General features: G+C 42.1%; 1 protein-coding gene across 1 annotated transcript in view; it reads left to right on the top strand.

The window, feature by feature from the left end:
• mst1 (macrophage stimulating 1) overlaps positions 1–14,277 on the top strand; it is an 85,542-nt gene that overhangs the window by 13,851 nt on the left and 57,414 nt on the right. Inside the window, exons 2-4 of the mRNA XM_043708469.2 lie at positions 4,936–5,068; positions 11,330–11,442; positions 13,587–13,701. Coding sequence (XP_043564404.1) covers positions 4,936–5,068; positions 11,330–11,442; positions 13,587–13,701 — 361 coding nt within the window. The remainder of the gene's footprint in view (positions 1–4,935; positions 5,069–11,329; positions 11,443–13,586; positions 13,702–14,277) is intronic.

Below are 14,277 nucleotides of genomic sequence, written 5' to 3'. Positions count from 1 at the left end.
ACCGACTGATCAACCATAATCATCTGGGCAAATCCAAGACCCTTCGGGAGGGGAAACCCTATCCAGAACATCCCGAGCGTAGAGCATATAAAATTTACAAAAATAAAGGCTCTCTAATACACTCACAACAATACAATAAAAAACTATTTCTAAATAAAAAAAAATAAAACGTATCTAAGTGGAGATTTTCTCCCTTGTTCCCAGGGGGTGTCACTTCCTCTCCAAAAGTCCATCATATCCACTCCCAACCAATGCCCCACCCTTGACCCAGGCGCTCCTCAATAAAATGAGGAGAATTCAGATATAATACAAAGCTAGAGTTAACAGTGAGCACCCTACCCCCACCCATACCAACACCTGGATATATTTGGTAATGTTAATACCATATATAAATATATAACTATAAAATTACAACCTCAACAAATAATAATTAAATATAAATATAGTAATACAAAATAACAAGAGAGAAACAACCCCGCTCCTAAAGACAGAGATAAAATTGAATAAGGTAACCACCTCCCCCCACCAACATTAACCAAACCCCCCAGCTATATATATACACACACATATACATACATCCCACATATATACATAATAAAAGAAAACAACCCCAAGGGGGGGGGAGAAAATCAAATCCCTCTCCCCACCCCCCATGATAATATTAAACAGTAAGATAAGAGAAAAAAAAGGGGGGATATAAACCAAAGCGGGTGGAAAGGCAAACCAACATCCATTATGTCTTACAGTTTATCTAAGAGAGTCCAAGAATTCCTTAGCCTTTTCTGGCGATCCGAAGTTATATATGGATCCTTCATGGTTAAAGCGTAGCGTCGCTGGGTAGCGTAAGGAGTACTGAATATTTAAGTCCCTTAAACGCTTCTTCGCCTCGTCGAATGTCTTCCTCTTTCGGACCAGAGCAGGGGAAAAGTCCTGGAATAACATGATCTTGGATCCTTTATAGATCATAGCTTGGGGGTCTTTTCCAAGATTTCTCGAGGCTTCTAGGAGTATCTGCCTTTCCTTGTAGCTCTGCAGCCGGAACAGGACCGGGTGTGGGCGCTGGTTCGAGCCGGGCCCGCATATTGCGACTCGGTAGGCCCATTCTAACCTTACCTGGCCTGATCCAGCTTCCAAATTTAAAAGCTGTGGCAGCCACTGTTCGAGAAACACTGTAAGCTGGCCTTCCTCTTCCCGTTCGGGAAGGCCCAGCAAACGAATATTTTATCGGCGACCTCGATTATCGAGGTCGTCAATGTGATTCTCTAAGGTCCGGACTCGCTGTTCAAGAGTCTGGACCTGATCCACGGCCGATTGCGCTGTAGTTTCGGAGGTCGCGGCCTTTAGCTCCACCCCTCCGACTCGCGCTTGATTTCCTGGATGTCTCGGTCGTGCTTCTGCAGCGCGGCCGAGAGTGAGTCCCATCGATTTCGGGATTCTTCGATGAAAGCGTCGATCTTCGCGCCCAGTTTGGAGATCATTTCTACAAGGCTTGTCACTGTAGGTAAGTCCCCCGGGGCGGCTGTGGACGCCTCAGCTGCAGCTGGAGAGGGTGGGGGAGGGGTTCCTGCTTGTTGAGAGCTGCGGGCTCCCTTCCCTTTGGTCATTTTTACTAAAGATTAGATTGTTTAAATTTGATATTAAACAACTAATTAAATTAAACAGCTATTATAAATGATTTGGTAAGTGTGGTGGGGGTGGGTGACCCACTTTACCCAAGTCTTGGGAGGAGCACTGTAGACTCGGACCTGCTGGGTCGCCGCCATCTTGGATCTCCACAATCCCATTCTTAATGGTTCTAGTGCATCAGTGCAAAGATTGAAGCAACCATTTTTCAGCAGATGTACCAAATAGATTCAGAACATACTTGAGAAGCTCAGCAAGTCTTGCAGCATCTGTGGAGAGAGAAATAGAAACTGTTTCGAATCAAGTATAACTCTTCTTCAGAACTGATGGCTGGAAAATGGTGTTTTTTATCCTGCAGACAGAGGGGGTGGTGAAGTGAGTGGAACAGATTGTGAGTATGCCTAGAACAAAAGACAAAGGGAATGCTAATGTTGGTGGAGGGAAATTAGAGATACATAATGGGTGTAAATAAAAATGTAAAAAGGGAGAAACTAGGCCCACTCCACTCAGAGCAAGACAGCAAGAAACAAACAAGACACAGCCACGTTATAGATGGAGGTTTCTAATCAAAATGGAGGACAGAGGCCATGCTATGAAGTTATTAAAGTAAACATTGAATCCTAGAGGCTCTGAAGTGCCTCAATGGAAAATGAGGTGTGTTCCTCAAGTTTGTGTTGAGCCTTATTGGAATGGTGCAACAGATCTACGATGAAAATTTTAGAATGAGAGCAAGATGATTTATTGAAATGGCAAGTAACTGGAAGGTCAGGGCCATTCTGACTGGCTACCATTTTTCAGCACCTTTCAGTTCTGAAGAAGCATCATGTTCAACTTGAAATGTTAACTCTATTTTTCCTATCTCCACAGGTGCCACTGGACAGGCTGAGTTTCTCCAGCAATTTCTGTTTATATCTCAAATTTCCAGAATTTGCAGTATTTTGCTTTATTTATGATCTGAAAGCAGATCACTCTCTGCTTCTAGCATCACAGGTAGCAGTCCTCAGTCAATTTGATTCATTCACTATGATATAAGGAGTCAGATCAAGTTACTGGAAACTGCAAAATGAGTGGATTCAGACAACATCATGGCAGTACTAACAAACATTTGGGCTCCAGCGTTGACCATAGCCATACCTAAACTGTTCCAGTACAGCCAGAAGACAGCCTGAAAATGTAGACAATTACCCAGGAAATCTTGCTCACAGAAAGCAGCAGAAATCCAATCCGACTAATTACCATCCTGTCAGTGATCACCAATGTAATGGAAGGTGTCACTTATAATGCTCACAGGCAGCACTCATTGTCTTGGACCAAACATGGATGAAAGAACTGCATTTCAGAGGAGAGGTCACAGTGACTGGCTTCGAAATCAAGAACACATTTTTATGAGTTAACGTCAAGGATCCCCAGCAAAAATTGAAGCCAGTGGGTATCGGTGAAAACCTGTTTACTGGTTGGAATCATACCTAACACAAAGAAAAATGGTTGTAGTTATGGGAGGATGATCATCTCAGTAACTGAGCATCGCTGCAGGAGTTTTCAGGGTAGAATATTAAGCTCAATCAGATCGGCAACTCCATTAGTTATTTTTCCTTGATCATCAGAGATTGGATCCAAAACCCATCCATCTGCATAGAATTACACACACTTCACCACCAACATACGGTGGCAGCAGGTTGTACCATCTACAGGATGCACTGTGGCAATTCGCCAAGGCTCCTTGAATAGCATCTTTCAAAGCCTTGACCTTGATCACCTAGAAAATAGCAAGGGCAACAGATAAATAGAGAGGTGGGACATACCATAGGTGCTTCACTGGAAACTCTCACTGATGATGCTACCTAGTCATGGTGATGAAACGTCTGAAAACAAACCTTACAGCTCAGCAAGCTAACTTACATACCATCAAGCTGGGCTACAAATCTCAAAAATCACTAGGACAACAGATGCATGGGAACACCACCACATCAAAGTTCTCTGCCAGGCCATATGCCGTCCTGACTTAGAACTATATCCCTTGGAACTATTACACTTCACTGTTGCTGGAAATCAAAATCCAGGAATTCCCTCCCTAACAACACTCTGGGTGTCCCTACACCACAGGACTGCAGTGATTCAAGAAAACAGGTCACTACTACTCTCTCCAGAGCAATTAAGGATGAGCATTAAATGCTGACATAGTAATGCCATCCATAAGTTGTTGAATAGGACTTGAACCCAGACTATCTGGCATGAAGATAGTATCCCTATCTCCTGAGCAACAGACCCGATTTCATTATGATAATGCTTACATCTGAGTGATTTAGTTTGTAGTTATAGTGAACACTGGAGGGGAGTAAACACTGTGGTTTTCTCTTGTATCGTATTTGTTATTTTTGACAAAATCATCTGGAGGGTAAGGAAACATAAGCAGCTAGTTTTTAATAATATCAGTTTGCGTAGTTATTCAAATGTATAATTGAATAATATAAGTTGTAATGGTTTGAGGTATTTCGAAGGCCTGACCTTGACGCATGTCATTGATCTGACTGTGGTGAACTCAGGAAGTCGAACTCCACTGAAGTGTGTAGCTGATAGCATTTCATGATTTGCTGGATTTGTGTTTGCTGCTGAAATATGTAGGGTAGATATTGCTGTTGATAAATAGGTTTGATGACAGATCATGTTTGTTGTTACTTTTTGGAGTTTGACCATGCGAACACAAGATTCCACCAGTAAATATCCCCACAATTTGGAGATCAGTTGACTAACAGCTCCAAGGTTGTTTTACAAGATTGTAAACAGAATAAGTCAATATTTAGTCAGTCAACCCCTAAATTTAGCAGTGGCTCAAACATGAAACCATCCAAAGACCTCTCTGTTGCTTGTGCAGAATTTGAATATTGCTGAAAAGACAGAATGGTTGCCAAAACTCAATCAGAGCAATTTATACTACAGGAGAAAAGGATTGCTTCTTGTGTTAACTCTTACAAGTACATGCAGTATCCTTAGCTGCTTCTGTTCTGGGCAAGGTAAAACATCTTGTCATGGGCTATGTTATCTGGTCCTAGGTCACTAGTAATGTGGCAATACTGTTTTCTTTTGTAAATGGTTCCTGTATGAATAATTTTATAATTTGCTAATTAATACATCTAGCACACAATGTTTGCTGTAGATTCTGGTATGTACATCGCCCTTGATCAGAAGCAAAGACTGATTCCAGAAAGGAGCGTTGGTCCTTCGATGTCTATCCAAACCTCAATGGACAGGTAAAGTTACAGAGCCTCCATTTGTCCCATTTGAGTTAAATCCATCACCTTTTTCTTTTTTTAGGTCAGCGAAGTCCTCTGAATGACTACCACCGCTCCAAAGGTGTACAACTAGTCCGTCCATCTTATTGGACACAAGAGATGCCTTTCTCAGAAGAGGATTGTGCCATTCACTGTACCAGAACACTCTCATGCAGGTAGATAGCTCTTATGAATTGGTGCCCTTCTGAGTTATTTGCTCTCCACCTTGTCCTTGCACCCCAGTAATGGCTGGTATTTCTGGAGCTAGAGCTGGGTTGACCAAATGGGCTTCGTTCTTGATGTGATACGATTTCTACCTGATACAGAGACATAAAGTTGGAAAGCAGCTGATTTTTTTTGTACAGGAGTCATTTATTGAAGTTGGCAGTGAGTTTGCCCCTCAGCAAATGGACATGGGCTGAGGCGGGACTCAGAGTCACAGCCTCTTGTGTTGCTACCTGAAAATACTAAAATTGTCTGAAAATTTTGAAAATGGGGCTGAGTTCTTTTCTCAACTGCCCTTTCTTCCAAACTTCTTAAGCTCAAACTTATCCAAATCTCTGCTGCCCTATCATGCTAACTTTCACTTTCTATTCACTCCTCAACTCAGTTTACCGACTTGCACTGCCTAAATTTAATACATCTTTTTAAATTGCTTCATGACCTTGCCCTTCCTAGTAATCTCAATAATCTCCTCCAGCCTGATAATCCAGTGAGCTCTCTGCAACATTCCTCCAACTTTGGCCTCTTGTCCATTTCCACTTTTCTTTTGACAGCTGTGTGTTCAGTTGCACTGCCCTGAGGCTTTGTCATTTACCCCCTAAACTTGTCTGACTCTCTAATCTTGTTTTCTCTGCTCCTTTTGGACCTTCTTTAAAACCAGTTAAGCTTCTGGTCACCTCTGCTAATATCTCTTCATGTATCTTGCTGTCGATTTCTTTGCTTGTCCACGCTCCTCTGTAGGAGCAGATTCTAAGCAATTTTGGAAAGGAAATTGGACATTTATTAGTAATGGAGGAAGTTGTAGTGCTACGGGGCATAGAAAGCAGCCAGATGTGATGGAAAAGCTGGGGCCCCTTTCTGCACTGTATGATTCTGTGAAGCATGTTTTTCAATGTTAATGGAGCGATGCGAATGCAATTTTTTGTTGTAGTGACACCACCAGAACTTTCCTGGGTCTAGCTTTCTTTGGGATCATTAGTCTTGACAGTAATCCATCTACTGTTGAGAGATAACCCCACCCATCACAGAGGTGGAAGTGTTTGGGTGTCATAGGAGAGCAATGATCTGCTTCCCTTGTCCTGACACTTCAGCTTAGAGTATTCCCACTGGCATGCCCGTGATGCAGGTACAGTTTCTGGGACAAAATAAGGAAAGGTGACCCACAGAGAGGGTTGGGGAGAACAGAAGGAACAAAATGGTGAATGTGGAAGCGGCCTAAGTACACTTACTATGTCATTTTGTGATCTTTCCATGTTGTGTCCATCAAACCTGCTGGTCCTTAGCAATTATGGATGCCTTGTTTCCTTGCCTTGGGTTACACCTGTGTCATATATCTCTTTCCTGTTGACTGCATTCATTAAGTTCCAACAACTTCTGAAAGACGCTGGCTCTGAAAACTTTGAGATCACATTTGTCTATGCTCTCTATTGTCGGTTGTAACAAAGACTTGGAACACTGGCCAATGAAGGCTGTTTAATCCCTCAAGCTTATTCTGTCATTTCGCTACCATGGAATCATAGAATTTTTACTCTACTAATGGAGACAATTCAGCCCTTCATTACGTCTGTTAGAAAAAAGATTTCAGTAAGGTGATAGCTGATCTGTTTTTCCATTTACCCAGTTTGGTTTTGTAATCTCTAAGATCCCTGCCTAACAAAACAGCAGCAATACAGTTTTTAGCTCTTCTACTGGTTCCCAGCTTCAACACTTTTTGAAAGTATTCTGTGACCTTTGCATGAAGATATGTTTTCTGATATTGCCTCTGCCTGCCCCTAACTCTACATTCAAGGCTATATCCCCTGGTCTGGGCACTCAGCATGGGAAATGCTTTCTTTATATGCACCTTTTCACGTCTGTTATTTTAAATCTCTCAATTAGATCATCCCTTAATTGTCTAGAGTTAAGAGAATGCCAGAGTAGTGTATTTACCCTGAACTACTGAATCCTTCTGATGAATTTGTGTTGAACCCCCTGTCAGGACAATACATTCTCTCAGAGCTGCCCAGAACTGTATCCAGTTCTCTAACCGAGATTTAACCAGGAGTTTATTGAACTGGAAGTTAAGTTTCACCTCTTTATATTTCCACCCAGGGCAACATCACGGTCAGCTTTTTAATATATTTTCCTGGAGTCTGGGTGTCACAGAGATCTACTGCACAGAAAAAGCCCTTTTGTCCCATTGAGTCCGCACTGGTCAAAAATAGCACCAAACTAATTCCATTATCAAGCACTTGACCCACAACCTTGCATTGGAGAAAGTGAGGACTGCAGATGCTCCTTGGGTGTTACCTGACCTGCTTTTACAGGACCACACTTTCGACCATAACCTTATATTGCCTTGGCAACACAAGTGCACGTCTAAATTCTTCTTAAACGATATGAGGGTTTCTGCCTCTACTGCCCAGTGAGTTGCAGATTCCGATCACCTTCTGTGTGAAAATGTTTTCCTCACAACTCATCTAAGCTTCCTGTCCTTTACCTTAGATCTTGGTCATTGATTCCTCCACTGAGGGAAAATGTTCCTTCCTGCCTACTCCATCTATGCCCTTAACCTTTTATACATCTCAATCATGTGCTCGCTAAGTCTTCTCTGCTCCAAGGAAACAATCCAGTCTGTCTAATTGGTCTTCTTAATTAAAACTTTCTGGCCCAGGCAACATCCTGGCAAATCCCCTCTCCTCTTCAATGTTATCACATTCCTCCTATAATCTGGTGACCAGAACTGCATGCAATACTCTAGCTGTGGTCTTTTTGGATCACACAGGCTCTCACCTTTGCTATCAGTCTCCCATGTTGGATCTTATCAAAAGCCTTGCTGAAGTCCAGGCAGATGACATCAAAAGCATTGCCCCCATATACACACCTGGTCAACCTCTTTGAAAAATTCAATCAGGTTGGTCAGACATGACCTCCCCTTATCAAAACCATGCTGATTGTTCTTGATTAATGCCTGCCTCTCCAATTGCAGATTAATTCTATCCTTCAGGTAGGTAAAAACAATGACTGCAGATGCTGGAAACCAGATTTTAGATTAGTGGTGCTAGAAGAGCACAGCAGTTCAGGCAGCATCCTTCAGTCTATTAGTGGTTAGTGATGGGTTTTGGATGTAGGTTTGATCGCTGAGCTGAAAGGTTCATTTCCAGATGTTTCATTACATTACTAGGTAATATCTTCAGTGGACCTCACGCGAAGCAATGCTGAAAATTCCTGTTTTCTATTTATATGTTTGGGTTTCTTTGGGTTAGTGATGTCATTTCCTGTGGTGATCTTATTTTCTGTGGTGAAGTCACTTCCTGTTCCTTTACTCAGGGGTTGGTAGATGGGGTCTAACTCGATGTGTTTGTTGATAGAGTTCCGGTTGGAATGTCATGCTTACAGAGTCATAGAGATGTACAGCATGGAAACAGACCCTGCAGTCCAACCTGTCCATGCTAACCAGATATCCCAACCCAATCTAGTCCCACCTGCCAGCACCCAGCCCGTATACCTCCAAACCCTTCCTATTCATGTACCCATCCAAATGCCTCTTAAATGTTGCAATTGTACCAGCCTCCATCACTTCCTCTGGCAGCTCATTCCATACACATACCACTCCCTATGTGAAAAAGTTGCCTCGTAGGTCTCTATTATATCTTTCCCCTCTCACCTAAACCTATGCCCTCTAGTTCTGGACTCCCCGACCCCAGGCAAAAGACTTTGCTAATTTACCCTATCCATGCCCCTCATAATTTTGTAAACCTCTATAAGGTCACCCCTCAGCCTCTGCTGTAGGGAAAACAGCCCCAGCCTGTTAAGCCTCTCCTTAAAGCTCAAATCCTCCAACCTTGGCAACATCCTTGTAAATCTTTTCTGAACCCTTTCAAGTTTCACACATCTCGTGTATGTCTTTGTTTGGCTTATCCTCGGATGGATGTGTTGCCCCAGTCGAAGTGGTGTCCTTCCTCATCCATATGTGAGGATACTAGTGAGAGAGGATCATGTCTTTTTGTGGCTAGTTGGTGTTCATGTATCCTGGTGGCTAGATTTCTGCCTGTATGTCCAATGTAGTGTTTGTTACAGTCCTTGCACGGTATTTTGTAAATGACGTTAGTTTTGCTCATTGTCTGTATAGGGACTTTCTAGTTCATTAGCTGCTGTTTTAGTGTGTTGGTGGGTTTGTGGGCTACCATGATTGCCAAGAGGTTTGAGTAGTCTGGCAGTCATTTCTGAGATGTCTTTGATTAGGGGAGAGTGGCTAGGCTCTCTGGATGTGTTTTGTCTGCTTGGGTTTGTTGCAGCACGGTGGCACAGTGGTTAGCACTGCTACCTCACAGCGCCAGAAAGTGGGTTCAATTCCCGCCTCAGGCGACTGACTGTGTGGAGTTTGCACATTCTCCCCGTGTCTGCGTGGGTTTCCTTCGAGTGCTCCGGTTTCCTCCCACAGTCCAAAAATGTGCAGGTTAGGTGAATTGGCCATGCTAAATTGCCTGTAGTGTTAGTAGAAGGGGTAAATGTAGGGGAATGGGTCTGGGTGGGTTGCGCTTCGGCGGGTCGGTATGGACTTGTTGGGCCGAAGGGCCTGTTTCCACACTGTAAGTAGTCTAATCTAATGTAAAAAATCGGCAGACTGTGTTCATTGGGTGCCCATTCTTTTTGAATACACGTATAGGTGATTTTCCTCTGCTCCTGCATAGTTCCTCTGTGCTGCAGTGTGTGTTGGCTCGTTGAAATAATGTTCTGATGCAGCTTCGTTTGTGGATGTTGGGATGATTGCTTCTGTAGTTCAATATTTGGTCCGTATGTGTTGTTTTCCTGTAGATGCTGGTTTGAAGTTCCCCATTGGCTGTTCACTCCACTGTGACATCGAGGAATGGCAGTTTGTTGGTGTTTTCCTCCTCTTTAGTGAATTTTATGCCAGTAAGGGTATTATTGATGGTCTTGAAGGTTTCCTCTAACTTGTTTCATTTAGTGATGACAAAGGTGTCATCCATGTAGCAGACCCAGAGTTTGGGTTGGCTGGTTGGCCGAGCTGTTTGCTCAAGTCTGTACATTACTACCTCTGCTTAGAACCTTGATATCAGAGATCCCATGGGCATTCCATTGGTTTGTCTGCTGGTTTTGTTGATGAAGGTGAAGTGGGTGGTAAGGCATAGGTCCACTAGCTTGATGATATTCTCCTTGTTGATGAAGTTAGTGGTGTTTGGACTGTGTGTCTTTGGGTCTTCTAATAGTGTAGTTAGTGTTTCTTTGGCCAGGTTAATGTTGATTGAAGTAACAGGGCTGTTAAATAAAAGGAGACCATTATTTCATCCTCTTCTATCTTAGTGTCTTTGATGGTCTTCAGGAATTCTTGGATGGAGTGGCATGAGCCTTTTACTAAGTGTTTTAGTCTTTCGTGTAGTTCCTTGGCCAATCTGTAAGTTGGTGTTCCAGGCAGTGAGACTGGGTCTGAGGGGGATCCTGGTTTGTGAATTTTGGGTAATCCGTAGAAGCGTGGTGTGTTGGATCCGTCAGGTTTCATTTTTTGAAAGTCGGTCTTATTTATTTGTCCAGATTTCTGAAGTTTTTTTGAGTAGAGCTGTGATTTTGGTTCTCTAGTTGTGGGGTTGGGTCGCTCGCCACTTGTTGGTAGATATTGGTATCTGTAAGTAGTGCATTTGCTTTTTCAATGTAGTCTCTTCAATTTAGAATGACTGTCAAGTGTCCTTTGTCTGCAGGTAGGATAACAATGTTTTTATTTGTTTTTAGTCTTTCCAGTGCTTTCCTTTCTTGTGCAACATTTTTATTGCATTTGGACTGTGGACTAAGAGAAAGAAAATACTGCTTTAAACCAAGGAAACTGTGCAAAGAGATGTGGCAGTTTTATAATAATGTTTATTGAAGCACATTGTGATTTGTATGAGAGCAAAAGCCAATATCCTGGAGCTGATGGGCTCTGAACTAAAGAAAAATTGCTGACAACAGTTTTCTGTTTGGCTCCCAACCAGGCTTCGGAAAGTTTGACCAAATCCTTTCACATTACTGACATATCCGGGAATAGAGCGGCTTAATTTTCAGTCCACTACTCAGTTGTGGCATAAAGCATTGCAGGAGCTGCAACCTGAAGTTCAATACTCACATCATTCTCTGTTTTCACTTCATAGCAAGCTGCCTTCAAAAGTCGAAGATAAGCTTACTAATAACAGTAAATTGTCTCTTTTCATGGTGTACTTTTGTCTTTTTTTCCTCCCATTTAGAGCTTTTAACTACAATCTCCAAAGCAAGCAATGCCAGATGTTAGATTGGACCAGTCAGGAAACAGGCACAGAAAGGCAGAGGCACAATCATGTCGACCTATATGAGAAGAAAGGTATGCCTCTCTGAACACTGCCCTTTGACCTGTAAGGGAGCACACAATTTCAAAATTTGTCGAGGTCAACAAATTGGCTGAAGCTTGTTAATACAGAGGAAGTTGCAGGATGGGTGTGTAATTTCAAATGAACTAAGCTGGGCTATATGTTTTGGAAGGGAGAATAATGAAATCCTGTTTTCCTAGGGAAATAAGTTTCTAAATGAGGTAGATGGACAGAGGTCTCTGCAGTCACAGATGCACAAGTCACTCGAAGTAGCAATGCATATTGTTAAACTTGAATGGCTTTTAATTGACAAATGAATTTTAATATTATTAAGTTGTGGGGGTGTGGAAACAGTAAAGTCACATATTGTTTGGGTAATAAGACAATAATAACAGTATCATCGAGGTGCAAATAAATTCAAAACTGCAGATGTACAAATCACTTAAGTAACGATGCAAGTTAGGAAGGTCGTAAGAAAACTAAACCAGCATTGATGTTCATATCTGGAGGGATAGATTTGAAAATCAGGGTGCCATGTTGACCTTGTACTGAATATTGGCCCCACCATAGTCAATGTACAATTCTAGATATAGCTGGATTGGAGAAGTTGCAAAAATGATTTATGAAGACAACAAACGTTAAGTTACACCTGGACAGAACATTTTTTTTTCTCTATAGAAAAGAGAAGGCTATTAGGTGATTTGGTAGTGAGCTTCAAAATGTTGAAAGTGTTTGAGTGGATTGATTTGGAAATGCTTCCATTGTAGAGAATACAAAAACCGGGCAGACTTGTATGTGAAATAATCACTAATAAATGGTCAAGTGCTCTCAAGATACATTTTTATGCGATCATTAATGCAAACGTGGAATTGCAAACGCAGGGAGTAGTTGAGGTGGAAAGTATAGATGTACTGAAGGGGAATTTAGATAAGCTCCTGGGGAAAAATGAATACAAGATACGCTGATGTTACATGAAGAGAGTTATGCAGAGGCCTGTGTGGAGCACAAATACTGATAATTGGGCTGAATGGCTTACTTATGTGCAAAGTTAAAAATCACACAAGACCAGGTTATAGTCCAACAGGTTTAATTGGAAGCACACTAGCTTTCGGAGTGACGCTCCTTCATCAGGTGATAGCTTCCAATTAAACCTGTTGGACTATAACCTGGTGTTGTGTGATTTTTAACTTTGTACACCCCAGTCCAACACCGGCATCTCCAAATCATTACTTATGTGCTGTAGACACAATATAATCTGACATATCCGGACACTATTATGAGCCGTATAAAACTGTGTGTAATTCCACCCACCATTGTGAGAGATGGTGCACATTACTCTTTTTGTTAGTGGAATAACCTACTGGGTTTCCAACTACAAAGATTGCACTCAACTCTCCCAAGCAGGACTGTAGTTCAAACCCACCACAGGTCACCAATTGTCAAGCACTGTTTCCCTTTACCAATTGCTTTTCTTTCTTGGGATGTGAATATCACTGGTAAGGTCAACATTTGTTGCCCATCCCTAATTGTCCTTCAGGCCTTGGTGGTGGTGTGACACTGACCTGAGCGACTGAGTGGCTTGCTTGACCAGTTCAGAGGGCACTTAAGAGTCTTTTGGTTTGGGTCTTTTGGTCTGAAGTCATCTGGAGACAAGACTGGGTAAGAATGGCAGATTTCCTTCCCTAATGAGCTTTAGTAAACCCGTTGGAGTTTTGCAACAATCCAATTTCCAACCATTATTATTGTGTGGTTCAAACGCATGTTTTTGAAGAGTGGTCATACGGTTATCTGAATGACTAATCCTGTAATTACCATTACTGTTCCCAATTGTGGTTCATGCCAGACTTGAATATACAATGGCCATATACATATTAGGGGAAAACATCTTCCTTTTGAGTTTCCCTTTAATATGATGAAAACAAAACTGGTATTCCATTATAGTGGCTGAACCTAATCTAATAATGACTGCTAGTTATCTGAAAGAGCAGTATTATTGAGTTTTGAAGAATGATTTTGTTTGGTTTGGCATATATGCTGGATTTGTCCAGCACTTTCTGTTTTCTTTCAGTATTATTGTTTGTGGTTAACTAACATGTAGACTACAGGCAGCATTTGCCTCTTTCTACATCCTAACCTTTGTCCCAAATTCCTCTTGTAGACTATATGCGAGAATGCATTGTGAACAAGGGAGTCACATACAGGGGATATAGGTACATAACCAAAAGTGGGAAGATGTGCCAGCATTGGAGCTCTAATGTGCCTCACGAACACAGGTATACACACGTCTTTGCTTTTAACCTCTGTTCCCTGTTGCTAACTAATGTAATAATTATCAGATGTGCCCAATTGGGATTAGTTTAGATTTTGGAAAGCACTCCTCATGAAAAACCAGTCCAATTAAAGATGATAGGTAACAGGCTCACTTCAAGGCATTGTGCAGAGAAAACTCTTTTTCAGCAAAGTCCCAAGGTTTAGGAGATTTTTTCTCATCCTGAGGCATACAATGAAGGAATAAAGAGATTGGATCTTTCTGTACAGGTGCTAATGGATGCTCAAGGGTATTCCTGGGATATAGTAAATGTATGTTTCTTGTCCCAGAATAATCTGCATCACAGATGCATTGCAGACACCTGCTTGTTCTGAGGAGGGGGTCACTCGATCCAAAACGTTAGCTCTGATTTCTCTCCACAGATGCTACCAGACCTGCTGAGCTTTTCCAGCAATTTTTTGTTTTCATTTCTGATTTATAGTATCCATAGTGGTTTTCAGGTTTATCTTGGGCCTGTGCCTGAGTACGGGTGAGAGACCGATGCCAACCTCTGCCATTGTAGCCTCCTGTTGGTTGCTTT

Source organism: Chiloscyllium plagiosum, unplaced genomic scaffold (genome assembly GCF_037043375.1).
Source record: "Chiloscyllium plagiosum isolate Xiang-an unplaced genomic scaffold, Cpla_swu_hap1 HiC_scaffold_14, whole genome shotgun sequence".
Classification (NCBI taxonomy): Eukaryota; Metazoa; Chordata; class Chondrichthyes; order Orectolobiformes; family Hemiscylliidae; genus Chiloscyllium; species Chiloscyllium plagiosum.
This window is presented reverse-complemented; position numbering and strand designations above follow the sequence as displayed.